General features: G+C 33.7%; 1 protein-coding gene across 2 annotated transcripts in view; it reads left to right on the top strand.

The window, feature by feature from the left end:
• Positions 1 to 19,388, top strand: part of EPHA5 (EPH receptor A5) — a 331,428-nt gene that overhangs the window by 259,209 nt on the left and 52,831 nt on the right. For both annotated transcript variants that reach the window (XM_073805308.1, XM_073805307.1), the window contains one exon: positions 12,308 to 12,373. In XM_073805308.1, the coding sequence (XP_073661409.1) occupies positions 12,308 to 12,373 (66 nt within the window). The remainder of the gene's footprint in view (positions 1 to 12,307; positions 12,374 to 19,388) is intronic.

Genomic DNA, 19,388 nt, shown 5'->3' with positions numbered 1-19,388 from the left:
TGATATCTAACCTTTCCGGTATGCTTTTCCTTTTGTTTTGTTCATTTGTTTTCTTTTATTGTGTTGGTTTAGGGGAAGGGGGTTGTTATTTTTTATCTCTAATGTTCTTAGAACACATTTGTATAATTCAAAGTAAGGGTCAATGAATATGAATATTTTAAAGGCTGTTGATACATATTGACAAATGGCCCTCCTAAATCATAGTACCAATTACTATACCCCCCAACAGTGAATGAAATTGCCTGGTGGTTCACAAACTAGTCAATCTCTGCTAATTTAATAGGAAAAAAATAGTTCTGTGTTTTTAATTGAATTTATTTATATTTTTGAGATTTAATAGGATCATTAATATATTTGCAATGAGTATATAGTCATTAGTTATTTTATTACCTATTTTGTAAATTAGGTGTACATGCTCTTTACCCATTTATGCTAGTGGGATCTTAGCTTTTCATATAGTGAAAATATATCATTAGAAGTAGCAAGATTTTTTTGCTTTTCAATAATATTTATTTTACATGGGATACAAAAAATGTTAATTTTATGGGGTTGGGGTTCTAAATTGATATTTTCTATAGATTTATGTAAGTACCAGCACTGTTTATCACCCTCTCCTGATACTGTTATAGGTCTCTACATGTAGCATATACTAAATAAGTGTCTATGTAGGAATTCTTTTATCTATACTGCCTGTGGGCTATCAAAGCTATTCTTCTAGCTGATGCCAGGATCATATTAGTTTAAGTATTATAATTTAACCATATTTTTCAATGTTTGTTCAGGCAAATTCATATTGGGAAATCACATATGGTCACAATTATAAATATTTGACATAAGTACTTTTGCGTGTATATATACACACACACATATACATGTATACACCATTGCATGCATATAAAGCAATTTTAATCATAATTAACCACTGTTATGTTACATATTGAATATGTGCATAATGTATTAAAATAGTTAACATTTATCCCCCTTGTATTTAATTTTAAACACAACTACCATAATATATGATTTTGGTACTCCTGACCAATACTAATAGAAAACAAAATATATTTACATGGAATTTGAATAGTTCGATATGAAAATGAACCTTTAGCTTTCTTTTAAATCATTCTCGTAATTAATTCAATTCTCATAATTTGCTTATCACAAAATATACACATTCCTTCTGTTTTAATAATTTCAGTGTACTTCCCCAGTTACTTTAATTTTTTGTGAGTTATGTAATTAAATTAAAACATTAGTCCTGGTTTCTCTACCTTATAAGTTTAATGCTGATAGATGTGATTCAACTTTGGAAAAATATTTAACAGCCACAATGGAGGGAGCTAAATAAATCAGAACTTAAATATTTGGCTTATTTCTTTGAATAATCTCTTCCCTTTTTTTGACCCACTCATATTTTTAATTAATATTACACTTTCATTAAGACAAAGGAATGTGTGAAACAAATGTTACTATCAGAACTGTGTGTAAATATTCTATTTTTTTTTAAGCTGGCAAAATTAGCATCACTTTTTTTACAACTTTATTTTCTCCTGCTTTTTCCTTTTTACTCCTCTCAAAATAAATTAAAACCTAAAATAGATAAGGATAGATAAGCACAATCAAGTTAGTCGTATGCTCCTCTCGAAGAAGCATTGCAGATAGACTGATTCAGCTGTGAAATGACTGGGAAGGAGAAGTTCAGAGGAAGGAGCTTGTAGTCACTTTCGGCTTCTAGAAATGGAGGAAATTGATGTTTGCTCAGTGGAGGTGTCATTACTGCAGGAGAAACACATAATTCAGTACTTTGTATATTAACACTATTATTGTGCCAGAACAGAACAAAGATAGTGGTTGACTGCAAAAATGAATCTATGTAATTTCCCTTTATTGAATTAGTAAAGGTGATCTCTTCTGTGGAAATAAACAAAAAGACACCCAAATTAAAACAAGCAAAGGCTATTTATTAGGAGCTTGCTATAGCAAGGGAATCAGCCACCATCACCTGAATTTGGCAGAGACCCAAAGGCAGGCAGAGGAGTGTAAAAGCTTTATAATGAAAAAAAGGAAGGCTTCAGGTATGCCCTGATTGGAGGTTATTGGCCTGGGGTAGTTGGAGGTGAGCTAACCAGAAGTGGGGCATCCTATGTGATTGATTAGGCTTCCTCTAGTTGGTCCTAAGTTGGAAGTACAGACAAAAATTAGGGAAATTTATTGATAAAGTTCTGACCATTTGAGACAATTACTACAGAGGTTGTAGTTTGCCTTCCTGGACTGGTTGCTGCAGACTTGGAGTCAGAGTTCTATTTTTCTACTTGGTCTGATCATTGCCCATTTGTATATTCATACTCTCACTTCATACATTTCAGTAAATAGTAGTGCAAGGCTTTTTTTTTTTAATAGGTCTTTATTGGAGTATAATTGCTTCACAATACTGTGTTAGTTTCTGGTGCACAGCAAAGCGAATCAGCCATATGCATACATGTGTCCCCATATCCCCTCCCTCTTGAACATCCCTCCCATCCTCTCTATCCCACAACTCCAGGTCACCGCAAAGCACCGAGCTGATCTCCCTGTGCTATGCTGCTGCTTCCCACCAGCCAACTATTTTACATTTGGTAGTGTATATATGTCGATGCTACTCTCACTTCGGCCCAGCTTCGCCCTCCCACCCCATGTCCTCAAGTCCATTTCCTATGTCTACCGCTTTATTCCTGCCCTGCAACTAGGATCATCGGTACCAATTTTTTTTTTTTTTAGATTCCATTTATATGCATTAGCATGTGATATTTGTTTTTCTCTTTCTGACTTACTTCACTCTGTATGACAAAATCTAGGTCCATCCACCTCACTACAAATAACTCAATTTCATTTCTTTTTATGGCTAATATTCCATTGTATATATGTGCCACATCTTTATCCATTCATCTGTCGATGGACATTTAGGTGGGTTCCATGTTCTGACTATTGTAAATAGTGCTGCAATGAATCTTATGGTACATGTCTCTTTGAATTCTGGTTTTCTCAGGGTATATGCCCAGTAGTGGGATGGCTGGGTCATATGGTAGTTCTATTTTTAGTTTTTTAAGGAACCTTCATTCTGTTTTCCGGAGTGGTTGTATCAATTTACATTCCCACCAACAGGGCAGGAGGGTTCCCTTTTCACCACACCCTCTCCAGCATTTATTGTTTGTAGATTTTTTGATAATGGCCATTCTGACCAGCATGAGCTGATACCTCATTTTAGTTTTGATTTGCATTTTTCTAATAATTAGTGATGTTGAGCATCTTTTCATGTGCCTCTTGGCCATCTGTATGTCTTCCTTGGTGAAATGTCTATTTAGGTCTTCCACCCATTTTTTAACTGGATTGTTTGTTTTTTTGATATTGAGCTCCATGAGGCAGAAAAGCCTCGAGAAAACTGAGCTTTACTTTCACGTAACTTTAAGTCTGTGGTCCAGTAGCTCAGAAGGGCAAAATGAGGACACTGAATAAAGAATAGTTTTACTGTTTTGTTATTTTATTTGAGATATTATGACTCCTAAAGAATCCAAGTAGCTAGTATTAAAATATAGAAGTACAAAAATCTGTCATTAATCATAGAACTTGCAACTGAAAGAAACCTGTAAAGTTAAATGTTATATGGGGGAAAAAATTGTGAATTAAAAAGATAGAGGATAGGATGAAATTTACAGTTACTTAACAAACCAATCTTCCTTTGTAGATAATGTAAATTAAGACTGTAAACAAATTGCAGGAGAATTATTTAAAGTACTTACCAGAGAACAAATTGTTTTAAGGCACCTTCTGGCACTTTAGAAGTTTTTATTAACATGCAGACCATTAATATACTAACTACAAACCTTTTCCTTTGTATTCATTAAGTAAACTCCCCTAAGACTATTATAAGACACATCATTCAATACAAGTGTTTATTGAGTACCTATAGGATCAGTTGTTGTCAACATGGACAAAATCAACTAACAGCTTTTGAAAAATAATAATGCTTGTGTCCCACAGGCAAGGTGTTCTAATTTTATTGTTCTGGGCTGAGGCCTGGGCATTGTGGGTTTTTTTTGTTCTTTTTCCAAAACTCCCCAGTTGACTCTAGTCTGTAGCCAGGTTTAGAATCATTATATAATGTGAGTAGAAAGCATTTTTTATATATAATTTCTTATTCTTAAAACATAGCACATCAATTCTTAGTAAATGCTTGCAGATAATGAGAATGATTGTGTTTACTGTAGCAAAAAAGCTTATAAAAGGTGGTTAGTATTTGGTGAAATTAATTTTGCGTTCCCAAATATATACTGGCATAAGTAAACTGAATCTAACATGTTCAATAACGTTTGCTAGTTGCTAGTCCTTTTACCTGTGGCATTCATGAAAGAAGAGCTTGTTTTTTAATGATCTCTCTGGCCCATTAGAATGATTAAAAGAAGTACAGTGAATCATCGTTAAAGTATAGCTTGGGGAATAAACCAACTGAAGAGTAGTCTAAGATAACTTGCCACAAGTTTTCTTTCTGCTTTTGAAGCCAAATCTGGCCTCTGTACCCCAACACAGAATTAAAACTCAGAGAAAGAGTTTTGGGTGAAGTAGAAAAGAATAGCTTTATTGCTTTGCGAGGCAAAGGGGGCCACAGCAGGCTAATGCCCTCAAAACTGTGTGTCCTGACCTGGAGGGGGTAGTGAGGAGTTTTACATTAATGGTTCCAAGAGGGTGTGGTCAGCTGGTGGACATTCTTTTGATTGGTTGGCGGTGATGTAAGTGGGAGCTGTGGGAGCTAGCATCATCATCCTTCAGGTTCCAACTGGTCTGGGAGCTACATGCTTGTGGGCAGCATACAGTTAACTTCTCCCACCTGGCGGGGGCTTCAGTATCTGCAAAACAGCTCGAAGATATTGTTATATATATCACTTGAGGGGGAACCAGGACTTTGCTCCAAGGCTGCACTACTGTTTCTTGACTGTTCCTCACTTGTCTCCGCATACCCTCCCCTTCCCTAATTAGCATCTATCAATATCTGAACCTGCCCATTGGAACTCAGGGAAGGCCATGGAGGCTGAATAAAGCCTATTTCATATAATGAAGAAATGGGGAACACAGAAAGGCTTTTGTGCCCAGGAGCCCCACAGGGTCCTGGTCAGTATCACTTTCATGTAGTTTGATATTCCTAGATCTTAATAGTTGTCTTCAGAGTAAGTTGAAGTGAATTTGTTTGTTTGTGTATTTTTGTGACTTTGTCCTTAAGAAAAAAGGATGACTGCACATAGAACACTTAGATTTGTAGAATTTGGGGGTTAGTTTTTATTTTAGAAATCTGTGAATATGTATGATTTATTTAGTTTACCTCAGTCACTTATATGATCTAATCTCTATTTTATACATGCATTTGAATAATGTAGTAGAATTTGGATCATTGAGTATTTTTACAGCACACACGTTTTAATACTTTAAAACAAAATGTGGTATATTTTGCTACAATAAGGGCTAGACTCAGATAAAGGCAATTTAGTTGTATGTAATTTATTGTGAATAAATTTATCAGACTTTTTCAAGCTGGTAACTAGCTATTAGTGAAGGAAGAAAGAAGTGTTCATAACAGGGTTCCCCATGCAAATGTATTTAAATTTTCAACAGAGGGAAGGGGGAGCTGAGCATGGGGGAGAGGTAGAAATGAAAGGAGCTGGAAGACATGGAAGAAGAAATTTTGCTTCCAGTACACTACAGTGCAGTAACTTGTGCCCACATCTTACCTCCACAACTTGTTATGAGTGCCACCTTGCGAAAGCAGTTCCCTGTCTCCGAGTCCCAGAATTCTTACTTTTAGGATGAATATTACAATAGGACTATTCAGGCTTGAAACAGGTAACAGAAGGAGAAAGCAAGTGTGTTAGAAAGGCAAAGTCCTGTTGTGTGTTTCTCCTTTACTTTCACACTGCTACCACAATCACAAGACTTCTGATACTAGATGTCTGGGGTTATATTTTCCACACAAAGCAATTCCCTGTGAAATCACATGGGTGTCCTGTAATTCGGTCTGACACTAAATAGAGTTAGCACAGACCCTACAGGTTAAGGGCTCAGTCCCAGACTGTCCCTTACTTCAGATGCAAGTCACAACTAATAGGTCCCCAGGTTACCCACAGCTTCTCTCTGACCTGGCTACAGATCAAAGGTTCCCATGATCCCCCTCCTTGGATTTGATTATTTGCTAAAACAGCTCACAGAACTCTGGGAAACACCTACTTACAACCACCGTTGATTATATAATAAAAGATTTGATAAAGGATACAGATAGACAGACAGATGGAGGACCAGGTCTATATGGGTCCCAAGTACAGGAGCTTCTATCCTGTGGAGTTGAGGTGTGCCACCCTTCCAGTACATGGATGTATTTTAGGGATTTTTATGGAGGCTTCATCATGTAGGCATAACAAACCATTAACTCCATTTCCAGCCCTTCTCCCCTCTCTGGAGAATGAGAGGTAAAGCTGAAAATTCCAAGTTTCTAATCATGACTTGGACTTTCTGGCAACCAACCCACCAAGGGTCACCTAATTAGAACAAAAGACACTCCTATCACACAGGAAATTGCAAGAGATTTTGGAGATTTGTGTCAGGATCCAGAGTCAAAGACCAAATATTAGAACAAGAGATGCTCCTAGTTCTTCTGTAACTTAGGAAATTACAAGCATTTTAGGAGCTCCGCGTCAGGAACTGTAAGTTAGAACAAAAGATTCTCATAGTACCCCTATTTAACAAGGGTTTTAGGAGTTCTGTGTCAGGAGCTGGGAGCAGAGACCAATATATATATTTCTTATTATTTCACATCAAGATATGAGTATGCCAGGATTGGAAATTGATTAGGTAAGACTAAGATCCATTGATATTTCAAAACTCACCTACCAGGGACTAGTGCTCAGATAGGACAGTTTTTGATAAGTGGTCCTAGAGGGTAATAGGGAGACAGCTATAATCATTGGTGAGCGGTAAGAAGCTCTTTATAGGAAGGAAGCAGACAACTGGAAAAGATTTTAAAATTACTGTGTATAACTATATCCTATTCCAATTTGCCTAGACTACGACTTGGGAATACTGATTGGATTGCACAGATAAATTTATGCATGTCTTGTAGATGGGGATTCCCCTCAGAGTTACTCAAAAACACACGAAAACAAAAACAAAAATGAAAACAAACCTCTTTCCAGCCATTTTACATTACCTCCTCTTGGAGGGTGGAATAATTTTGTGCCTTTTTGTCAGAAGTATGGGGACTGAGGCGTATCTCCTTCCTAGTTTTTGCAAAAGATATTTTCAGTTTTAGCCTAGCTTCATCAGGAAATCAGTAATAAATCTAAGAAGAATAAGAATAAAGACACAGATGCAAAAGGTATCGCATTATGAGATATTTTAACAAATGTATAAAACAACACTGTCAATGCTAATTACCACTGAACAATAACCTAAGCTTCTTTTGTTGTAAATATTTGTTACATGTTTAAATTATTTTTAGCATGTTAAAACTGATACAGTGTAAATGACAGTATATTGTGATCAGCAACATAATTGGAATTATTTGAATTCTTTGTTTTTCTTAAAATTACAAAGTGGAATAACCACAAAAAATTTTGAAATCAGGGAAATTAAAATTGTCTCATAAAAATGCAAATTCATGAAACACTCCAACACAGTAGCTCTTAAAGATTTTATATACTTTTTGCATTCATTTTGTTTCTCTGCACAGTAATTTTTGCCTAAAGTTTAAAAAATTTAATATTATACCATATTAATTTCGTTGCATCATAGACTCCACAAATAGATTTTATTAACTGCTGGTCATTGGTTCTTTTAAAATCTGTAGCCAGACTCGTGCATATTATCTACACCTCACTTTTTGCCATAAGTCCATGTTATTATAATAATACCAGTTACAAAAAACTTTTTAGGGGGCTTCCCTGGTGGCACAGTGGTTGAGAGTCTGCCTGCTAATGCAGGGGACACGGGTTCGAACCCTGGTCTGGGAAGATCCCACATGCCGCGGAGCAACTAGGCCCGTGAGCCACAACTACTGAGCCTGCGTGTCTGGAGCCTGTGCTCCACAACAAGAGAGGCCGCGATAGTGAGAGACCCACACACCGCGATGAAGAGTGGCCCCCGCTCGCTGCAACTAGAGAAAGCCCTCACACAGAAATGAAGACCCAACACAGCAAAAATTAATTAATTAATTAATTAATAAACTCTTACCCCCAACATCTTCAGAAAAAAAAAAAAAAAAACTTTTTAAGTGCAGACTGTGAGCCCAGGACAGTGCAGAAAGCTTTACATTTATAATCAAACTCATTCTTCAAAGCAATCCTATGTAATATAGTTTCTACTATTTATCTCATTTACATAATAACAAGTTTACCAAAAGCTATGCATTTAATAGTAGATACATCCAGGACTGCTCTTAATTTGACTACCATGATCTTAACTGTTTTGCTACCCAGTGGTGTCAAAAGGTAAGGATATTTTTATCACTCTTAATAAGTTTTGGAGGATTGTTTTCTAAAGTACCAGTGGTACTTTTCACTGTGACCTTTGAGGGCACAAACTACAGTCTTTTCTCCAGCACTAAGTACCACCAATTTTGTTGTTGTCATTGTTTTATTTAAAATGGGTAAATTATGCAACCTTTTCATTTTCTTCTTTTTTTTAACCAGTAAACTGAAAATACTTTCTATTTAATTAAAATACTTCTTTTTCAGAATTACTCTTTCTGCCCCTCTCATTTATCTTTTGGGATCTTAGTGTTTTTCTTATCCACTTGTATGATCTCTGTTTAAGAATTTAAGTCATCATTTATCCACAGCCTGTAGTCTTACTTCTCTGATCTATTATCTTTGAGAATTTCTTCCCTAGAGTTATAATCACCTTTCTTGGGTAGAAGGGAGGTTATCTTACTTACATTGACACACTTGGTACATATATTGATCAATTCTGTGTAAGACCTGGCTAAAGTAATTTCATTTGAATCTTCTTTGGATCTGGAAAGATTCCGTTATCATATTTTAATCTTCGGAAGGACAAATCAAAATATCTCTTAAAACAAAGGTCTACAGTTTTGATATTAAGTCCAGAAGGGCTAACCTAGTTTAAACTTTGATAATAACGATCTTGTTATAGCTGCATGCAGTCACTTACAGGCTTCCAGGTGCTAAAATCTTATGGGAATGCAGATGGACTTTGTTGAACCATAGCTCACATAAATTAGATTGGCTGCTATTTCTAGCACATTTTGGTTTCTATTTCTAAATTATCTCTGAGACTTGTAAGCATTTTCAACCTGTACTTTGAGTATTTATTGATTAAGGAAAGAACATGTTCTTTATACCATCTGGTGTCTAAGTTTTATTGTGACAGCATCCTTGGAGTTAATTTAAAAAGAGTAATTTGGGGGATTACTATTCCACTTCAGACATTCACAGGAAAGGAGCTTCAGTTTTAATTTTCTCAATGACATATTAATGAACAGTATGCTCTGATCACTAAACCCCAAGAAAATGTATTTTGTGGAAATGATTTTTTTAACTTACATTGGCCATCTGTATTTATATGAATTGGTCTGAAGGTAATTAGATATTTAGTTGTGTTATAAATGGAAATACTTAGTATGGTAATAGTATATGGATCATGAAAAAATAAATTTCTCTGAAATAATGAGAATCTATTCTATCACTTTGATTATGGTATTACTAAGAATAATAGCTACCGCTTTTCTCCCAGGTACATCAGTGCCAGACACTGATCTAAGTGAATACATATATTCTCTCACTTTATTTTCACAAAACCTATGAGATAGAATCCATTATTATCCCTATTTTATGGCTGTCAACTGAAACACAAAGAAGTTAACTAAGTTACCCAGGGTATTTATTTATGCCATCTTAAAACAAGTCAAAGAAAGCATCAGTACCAAATCTAAAGCAATGACTCAGAAAAAGTAGGAGTGTTTGATTTTATAAGATTTCAGATTTTTTGACTAAACTTTTTAAAAACTATAAATTTGAAATCTAATGATAGGTAAGGTGAGTTAAATTCTTCAGAACTAAAATTTGTAGATTTGGTGTTATAGTGAATTGTATGTGTGTGTGTATGTGCGTGTATATGTACTAATTTGTAAGACAAAAGCCTTATTATATTTTTTCAAATAAAAAGGACTGAATAAAATGTTATTATTTTTGGAATCATTAGTGTATTTTTTGAGTCTTAGAACACTGATCAAGCATTAAACAAATCCTTATAGGTAATGGCCAATCACAGTGCAGTTCTTGCTTTCCTATGCACAATTCTACATGCGTTTATAAGCTGTGCACACTCAACTAGAAGGATGTTTGTACTTTATTAGGAGATGGCATCATCTTTTTTTAACTGCTGAGAAACAGTTGTATACATTTGTCAACAATCTATTATCATTTATTTATTGAGTTGGAACTGTGCTATTCAAAATTAACACATCTATGCAAACTTTCCATATTAATAACTATCAGTAAATTGAGATAATTGTGCCATTAGGTAATACCAATTACAGTGAAACTACTTATGTGTCATTAATTATGTTTAAACTGTGATGGAAAAAAAGGTCAAGGAATCATCCTCATCTCACAAAACTAATAGTTTAAAAAAAGAGGAGGGCAAACTTTCTTTAAAGTGCCAGATAGTAAATGTTTTAGGCTTTTCGGGCTACACATTCTCTGTTACAACTACCTAAGTCTGCCGCAACAGCACAAAAGACTCCATAAACAATAAATAACGAGTGTGGCCATGTTCCAATAGCACTGTACTTACAAAAATAAGTGGTATGCTAGATTTGGCCAATGGGCCATAGTTTACCAACCCCAAATCTGAGTGCTGATACAAACAGAAGCAGCAGAAAAGTTAACATATCTAAGATATTAGTAATTAAGGCATTAATGAAATAAATGTAATTATAAGGAAATATATCAAGATTTGCCAAAGGTTTTTACAGATGCTTTATCTACTCTTATAAGTATTTTAACAATTTGATATACTGTAACTTTGACTTCCAATACCTCTACAGTGAAAATAATTATTTGGCATAGTCTTTAAAATACAAATAGTCTATCTGGAAATAAATGTCACAGTTGCCATCTTAGTGACAGCCAAATTCTCAGATACTTAGTAGTGGAAAAATTAAAGCATTGTCAATACTCCAAAGAAAATATATGGAACATTGCCTATCTTTCCTTGAAAAAGATCCATTGGAATTTAATTTGGAAATACTTGTCTACCTTCATTAGCATTCCCAAATATATTGGATGTTTATATTGTATTTTCTTCTCCTTATTTGATATAAAATAGACTAGGTACATTTTTTAGTAATTAAAGTTCAAAATAGACAGAGTTTAGATAAAAGTCTTGGCCTGCTGGTGTGTGGTACTGTTACTGAGCTCATCCCACAGTTCTCCTGAAATCACTCTAAGTGCAATTTATAAACTATACTGGAAAGTGAATGCATTGAAGCACTAAATAATTTCTATGTTATATTCTGCCATTAGTTTACTTGGTTTCTAGCAACAAAGTACAATATATTAAACAATTTACTTGGTATTTTCTGGATTTTTTACTATGAATATGTGGAAAATTTAAAAGAATATTGAATCTTGCAGTATCCAGAAAAGTGCATGTATTATATATAGGTTGTTTTTTAAAAAATATAACAATAGCTCTGCAAATATATTATGGAGACGCATTTTTAAAATCGGAAAATTTAAAGTTAAATTGGCAGCTTTCCACAAATGATTGGAGAAGTCATGTAAGCATAACATTTTCAATAGTCTGTGATAAATGATGCCACTGCTATAAGAAATCAGTGGGTCAAATGAGCAAGGCATTATTCTCCATCCTAAATTTTTAAGCTCTATGCAAAACATTTATTTACAGTGCTATTTAGAACGTCTTCTGAGTAAAATTTTGCAGGAATTTCTGAGGAAATATTCAAATGTTTACATTTTTATTTGTATGTCTGTTTTAATTGGATAATCAAATACATTGGCTCATTATATTTCCTACCAAATAAGCTTTTTAAGTGAAATAAAAATAACTATGTAATACAGCTCTGTATTTCTTAAACCCATAAAATACTTCTTAATTTGAAAAGCATTGTGGGAAAATTAATTGTGTGCATTTAGGAGTTTTTACTTTTGAAAAGCAAAGCAGACACCTGTCTAAATTCGTAGTGTCTTTATAGCTATATCGAGGGAGTGGGATCTCTTCCTTATCTTGGGCTCTCTTGTTTGCTTTTCAGTTGCTGCGATTGTGGCTGTGGAAGGGCTTCTTCCCTGTGCGCTGTTGCCCATCCAAGCCTAATATGGTTAGTGTTCCCCTCCTGCTTTCACTCCTATGTGCTGTCCCACCTATATGTATTATCGTCAGCATTCCTTTTTTTTTTTCATTTGTGTACATTTTAATAGTTAGTATTCAAGTTATGCTTTAACAGAAGAGTAGACTGAAACTGAGTCCCAAAAAAGAATCTTAAGTGATTTCACAATGGATACTTTCAAATAAAATATGCATATAGCATATCACCCCTAAGTCATGCATTCATACTTCTCTTCCAAGGCTTTTACTGTGGTCCTGATTTAAAGCAGGAAGTTGTAAGATCATAACATCTGTTTTACATTTAACATGTCACTGTTTTTGTTGTTCCATCAAGAGTGAAACCATATCATACGTGGAAGTAGAATGCCACTTCTGTCAAAGTGAAGTCACCTTTTCTGTCTCCCAGACCCATGGAGTGACCATAACCTAAGTAGGATCTTCTGTTTTCATAATCATTGTGGATATATGTGGCATTGGAGAACAGAACCACAGTTAATTTTAAATGGTTTACTTAATAGTTTTAAGCTTGAGTTACTTCAGATATTAGAAGTGATAGTCCTAGGTTGATACCAATTAAGTAAAAGATATGCACATTTTTGGGATCAGTGTCCAAATGGGATAGTCTTAATTATTTACAAATGCAAATCCTAAATATATCTGGGTTATAGCTATGAAACTATAGGCTAGAACATAAGACCAAAGAACACTCTTCACAGATTTAGAGGAACTCTCCTACACAGTAGTGAGCTACCTTGTAAAAAAATGAAATATTCCAGATAATTTCTGTCTAGATTAAGGAGTCTAAATCCCTCTACTACTATATTGAGCTGTTATTCGTAGTCAAAATTTGCCAAGAAAAGAGATGGAATGCATTTTAGAGAATTATAGGGCTGCCTTGGGTCATTTAAAATTGTTACTTATGTTCTCTAGGTGTAAATTAATTTTTGTTGATTCAAAAAACTGTGGTGTGAATGAGAGTGCATGCATGCATAGATGTGAGAAGTGGTGGAATTGATACCAATGATCTTCTGAGAACAAGAGAGCGTAAACAAACACAGATTAATAAGATTTGTTGATCTTTTTATCAATCTTTTGAAATTTTTATATTTGAAAATTTTTTTAAGTTAATATGAAAGTACAGATTTGTTCCAAATTATTTACCTTAGGAAATTCTTGTATGAGCCTAGGGCTTCAGTGACAGACTAAAAACAAAAACAAAACAGCCCTGAGACCTGGCAAAGGCTGAAGTATAAATGGTATACTTGAAGTATAAATGGTATAAATGAAGTATAATATAAATGGCTTGAAACTGTGACTTTATTTTTTTACTGCTCCATAGAAAAACTTAAAAATGGTCACTGAATTGCTCATTCTACTTGACTCTCAAATTTGGTTATTATAAGAGATAAATCACTGAAGCAGAATAAGCAGAATTTACATCTTGAAAGAAAAGAAAAATGACATCCAGACATACCTTGAACTAAACCTCAAAGATATGGGTGTATGAACATTTATAAAGCCGTGACTTAGAAAGTATTGATGAAAACTAACTTTAGCTGGATCTAAATTGCTTGATTTTTTTAAAAAAATGGTATCTCTTTCTACTGTGTAGTTGACTTCAGGGAGTTTATGCAGTGAAGAAATAAAAGAAAAGAGGAAAAGAGGGAAGGTGGAACATTTTCTTCACAAATCAGACACCAGGAAACCTAAGAAAACAATTTTTTTCTAACATCTTTCTTCAAATAATGTCAGCAATTATTCAATGAGTGTGTTTGTGTGTGTGCATGTGTATTTGTGTGTGTGTGTGTGTGTGTGTATACACAATAAACAAATTATTGAGCCACAAATGTGCTTAGGTACCCAATAAAATGTTAACAATTTGTGTGCAAAGATTTATGGAAAAGCCAGAATTTTTTTAATGCATTCTTAGTAAAACAAAACAAAATAAAGCAAAAGAAACAAACTTTAATTGAGCTTACATAAATTAGACAGCAAGAAAGTTGTTCAAAATTATTAGTTGGGAAGAATGGAAGCTAAATATGTTTTTATTGCTCTGCTTTCTCAACTTCCATTTTACAATTTCTAGTCAATATGAGGTTTCAGTTAAAGATACTATTTGCTTAGATTAAAGCATTGGGGAGGAAAAAAAAAAAACTTAGGTAGTGGAAATTAAGGGCTGAGAATTTTCCTACTATAATCAGTAAAATACTAAGAAATCTTGACCTAAAATCTTGTCACCTAATTTTGTATGTATAATCATATCAGCATTTGTCAATCACCACATAAATAATTTCTAAGGAACATTCTCTGATCATTTGTGAACAGACATATTTAAAATTACAGAGCAGAGGTTAGATAGACATTTTGAGATTTTGGAATATCATATCATAGTTTTTCATTTCTTGAAAGACCACTCATGAATATGTGTGATTGGTTTTGACCTTAATATAATGCAACACATATACATTAAAATTGCCCATTGTAAATATACTGGCTTTTAGAAGTACCTTAATATACCTTGTGGAAATCTCAGGGTCCGAAAAATATAATTTCAAAACCATTGATCTAGATCCTTTGTTCTGCAATTCAACTACATTAAATCTTCTGCAGGGCTATGGAGTTCTGAGTTTTACTCTCAAAGTTCCCGCCAGGAAACCATACTCCATTATTTTTCAAATGCCTGGTGTGCTATTTATAAGATGAAATTGGTAATTACATGTTGTTATCTTTGATCTCAAATTATTTTTCATCACTCTAGTTGCCTACTTTGTTGCGAAATCTTTACACATATGCATAATGTTAATTTTAAAAATATTCTTCCTACTTTGATGGAAATCTACCCAGTGATGGAAGATATTTCTGTAATATGTCTTAATGAAACCCAGATGCCTAGATTTTAGGCACCCTATCCCCAAGACGGCCTACATTTTTAGCAGGGGTATTTTTTTTATCTGTGGTCTTTGACTTCATACCATCACAGCTGGCTTGAGACTCTAGTCATTTTTTCATTCCTCCCACCCTCACCCCGTCCATTTTTACAAGCATCCAGTGTTGAATTGATTGTCTTCAATGTAAATAAGATATAAATTCGTGCAATTTCTAAAATGACGTTACTATTTACCCCTTGATATTCATTTTTGTTTGTGCTTACAGGAACCAATATATATTTATAACATAATGTTTATTATAAGTTCTTCTGAAATTTCCCATAGTCCCAAAGTAGCTTTTCCTTGCATTTCTTAAATTCAAACATATGTCAGATTATTCCTTCCTTCATCAGTTGTCAAGCTTTCCAGTGCTTTTATATCCCTTACTACTTCTTCTGAGGGATTCATGTGGCAAGTAAAGTGGAGTTCACTATTCTGAAAATAGAGATATTAAATTCTTATTTTGTTCATTTACCTACTCTGTGATTTTTAGAAAATCAACCTCATTTTTTTAGAAATTATTATTATTTATTTTAAATACTATTTAAAATCGGAAGCACAAGGGAAAAACTCTAACTTCTCTCATAATTCAGAGAATAAAACAAAAACAAAACATATTTCTCTGAACAAAATAATTGTGGATTACATTGAAACATTAATTATTACCTTAATTTTTCAATGAACTAACTGAAAGTTAATTCATTAACTGAAAGTTTCTTGAAATTTGAAGTAAGCAAAGTTTTATTTTTACATACTTAACAGATTATTTCACTCAGCTTCAACAGATTTCTGTCGGGGAGGTATGTGGAAGTGATATTCCATTCTATAGAGTTAAGAAAAAGACATAGAGAATAAAATCATCCTTATAATTCTAGACCGCCATTTAAAGTGCTGTTGGCAGGCAGATATGAGGCTTGCCCACAATATAGAGAGATAATATATTAAATTCCAACTGAGGGCTTGCTATGAACTGCTCCCAAATCCTTTTTTGTAATACCTGTGGAACCTCAGACCATAGGAGATATTAAGTGGGACTACTCTAACTGAGAAATCCAATGGTCACATCCATGAACTATTTTAAAAATTAGTAGGAAATTACCTACTCTCACATTAGAACAAAATTTGTTGAAAACAGGGAGACACAATACTTACATGTCATACTTTATGAAATGTGTTTTTATATCAAAATTCTAAGGTAATTAAATTTTAACTCAATAATGAAGAGTCTATAATTCATCTTTGAGTTTTCTGAAGTATTCCAAATTATTCAAGTCTTTCTCTTATTGCTAATTCTAAAAGGATTTGAAGAGGTTATTAATGAAAAACTTTACAAATTCATATGTACTACATTATTTTGGAAGTATTATTTCTAAGGGTTTTTTTATTTGTCTTTTATAATATAGAAATTAAAAATGATATATAAGGCATAAAATAAGAAATAAGCTAGCTTCTCACATTGCCATTAATCATAGGGTGGTTAGTATCCTTGGAAGAATGTGAGATGGGAACACAGCGAGCTGTGCCCTCATTTTGTGTGGTATAATCATCACTCCATTCCCCTATCCAAGGAAGGCATGTTTTCAAAAACATGTACATATTCTTTGAGAAGTATGTCTGAGAATTTTCAGTAAATAATAATAAATCAGTTGCATTTTTTGTGTAACTTAAATTTCTCTGTAAGGAACTCAAAATCCAGTACCCTAGTATACAAATGCTAGCAAGACAGCCTATATATACAATGTCCCATTTTTCTGCATTTGCACTCACATTCTTATTGAAGAATGTGGTCCTGTAAAATAAAACAATCTATTTTCAGTATTTATTAGATATTTTAATAAGCTAATCTTCATATGCTTCTTTATTTTATGGGGGCTGAGTTAACTGAGGTTTTATTCAAACTACTTTAGAGTTGTAGAGACTCTTGAAGTGAAAAGGTCAAACTATTTCCCAAAAAAACTGTAACTTATTTTTTTCAAGATTCCAGCATAAAATTCTTAAACACAACATTATGCAGTGGTTGAGGTCGTTATGTCAGAACAAAAGAGTGTGCATATATGGAGAAATGTGTTTTTAAAAGAGGCTACAATACAAGGAACTTTTCTTTTCCATAAACAAGACATATTGACTCTAATGTTTGCTCCAGCGTTGCCTTTTGAATATTTTTGCTTTAAAGTATGGTAAAGCATCTCTTAATCCATCTGGATAATAGAGGAACAGTTATAGGCTTGTCCATTTCTGAGCCAGGCACTGCATATGCTCACTCTTTCAAAGACATCAAAATGCAAAAACATTCCTTCTTTCACTATTCCCCCCTCCCCACCTTATTTAGAATTAAGGGGAAAGAAGTGTTTATTCAGTGTTTATTTCCATAGGCTAAAGCAATGGAAAAATCAGATTTTGTGGAGGTTATTGTGGAGTAAGGATCTACAATCTCCTTTTGCTCTTTCATTCACTCTTCTCATTGTCCATAATGGTGTCATTTAGTAAAGTTCTGATTCTGTGCTTCACTTGGTACTCTGGAGGGCTTGACATTCATACCACTAATTTATTATCAAATCTTTAATTTACATCCAAGAACTACATTACTCATTGGCACATCCATCCATTCATAAATATTATTGTTTACTATTTCATGTCTTACAGAAATTTCAAATATTCAAATTTAGATGTTGTGGCTTGGGCCAAGTTTTTAAGATCTGCATTAATATTATCAAGGCTGTGTTATTTAAATCCTTAGGATAGAAATGGGGGAAAATAGATTGATTTCTAAATTACCCATGGAGTCACTTATATAGGAAGCATCACTCTATGAATTATGCTTACACTTAATATGATTTCTCATGCCCACCTCTACTACTAAAAAATAAAATAACATTGTTTTCTAGAAGAAAATAAGTATAAATGGCTAGAAGATGATTCCTCTACTTGTACTACAGTTGTTTTTAGTAAAATGATATCAAAGTTCATTAAAATTGTGACTGAAGCAAAATGAAGAAACTGTTTCTTTTCCGTTTGAAAAAAAAAATCGGTTCTAGAAGATAGGAGTTGTAATTGATGTACAGAATGGCATATTTATTGACTCTAGTGTATGCTGAGTTAAAATGTTGCATCTGGACAAGGTACAGAAGATGATACTGAATGAACAGGCTCCCTGCAATGCTTTGTTAGAAAGGCTGAACCACTGCTTGAGTGCCACTCTCTGCCAGCTGCACTTCTACTTGCTGTATCTTGTTGAGGTTTGTTTTAATGTTGCTTTGGGGTGTTCCAGAACTTAATTTTTTATGTTAATGTGACATGCAGCTGTATTATGTTATAGAAGTCTTGAGATGCCTGTAGTCAAAAATAACTCCTTCTTATTGCCCTCTTGACTCTCACCCTAGGTATTAAAATGTTAACAACTCCTCACCATGGTATTCCCAAATCATTTTTTAGATGAGATCCAAAGTTTTATTTCCATTTTCATATGAGGCATTTGCATGCAATTTAAATATCCATGAAGCTTATTTAATGATAAAGACTATTTGAGGATATAAGTTTCAAAGCTTGATTTTTTTTTTTGAAGGTAGGAGAGTTAAAGTTGGAATGGATGTTTGTTTTCTAATGTAAACTGCAAGAACTTGTATACTTTTGAGGTATCTTTAGAATTCCTCTAACAAAGTTTTTTGTCAGTATTATTTAAATAACATAAAGCTCAGGATGATTTCACACAATTGTATTTAGAACATTGGTAAAAAAAAATAAACAGTATCAATAACTTCTCTCTAGAGGCACATACATTAAAGATTGAAAGAATAATGTAATATCTAAAAAATATGAACAATGTATTAAAATATCTTAAATGTCAGCTTGAATAGACCAACTATTATTTCAGGATGATATCATGTGTTCATTTTTTTCTCTCCATTTCACTGTGGTGAGGTGATTCAAGATGTCTTAAGGGCTCTTAAGTGACAAATGCATCTACATGTTATGAATAAAATTTGAAAAGCCACCAGTTCCTCATTGTGTAATTTTCCTCACCCAAGAACTATATGTATTAAGTATATTACTTCAAGTTTACTTAAATTTTCCTAGCTGTAC

The sequence above is a fragment of the Tursiops truncatus genome, chromosome 5, assembly GCF_011762595.2.
Source record: "Tursiops truncatus isolate mTurTru1 chromosome 5, mTurTru1.mat.Y, whole genome shotgun sequence".
Classification (NCBI taxonomy): Eukaryota; Metazoa; Chordata; class Mammalia; order Artiodactyla; family Delphinidae; genus Tursiops; species Tursiops truncatus.
Note: the sequence above shows the minus strand (reverse complement) of the source record. Positions and strands in the feature narration are given on the sequence as shown.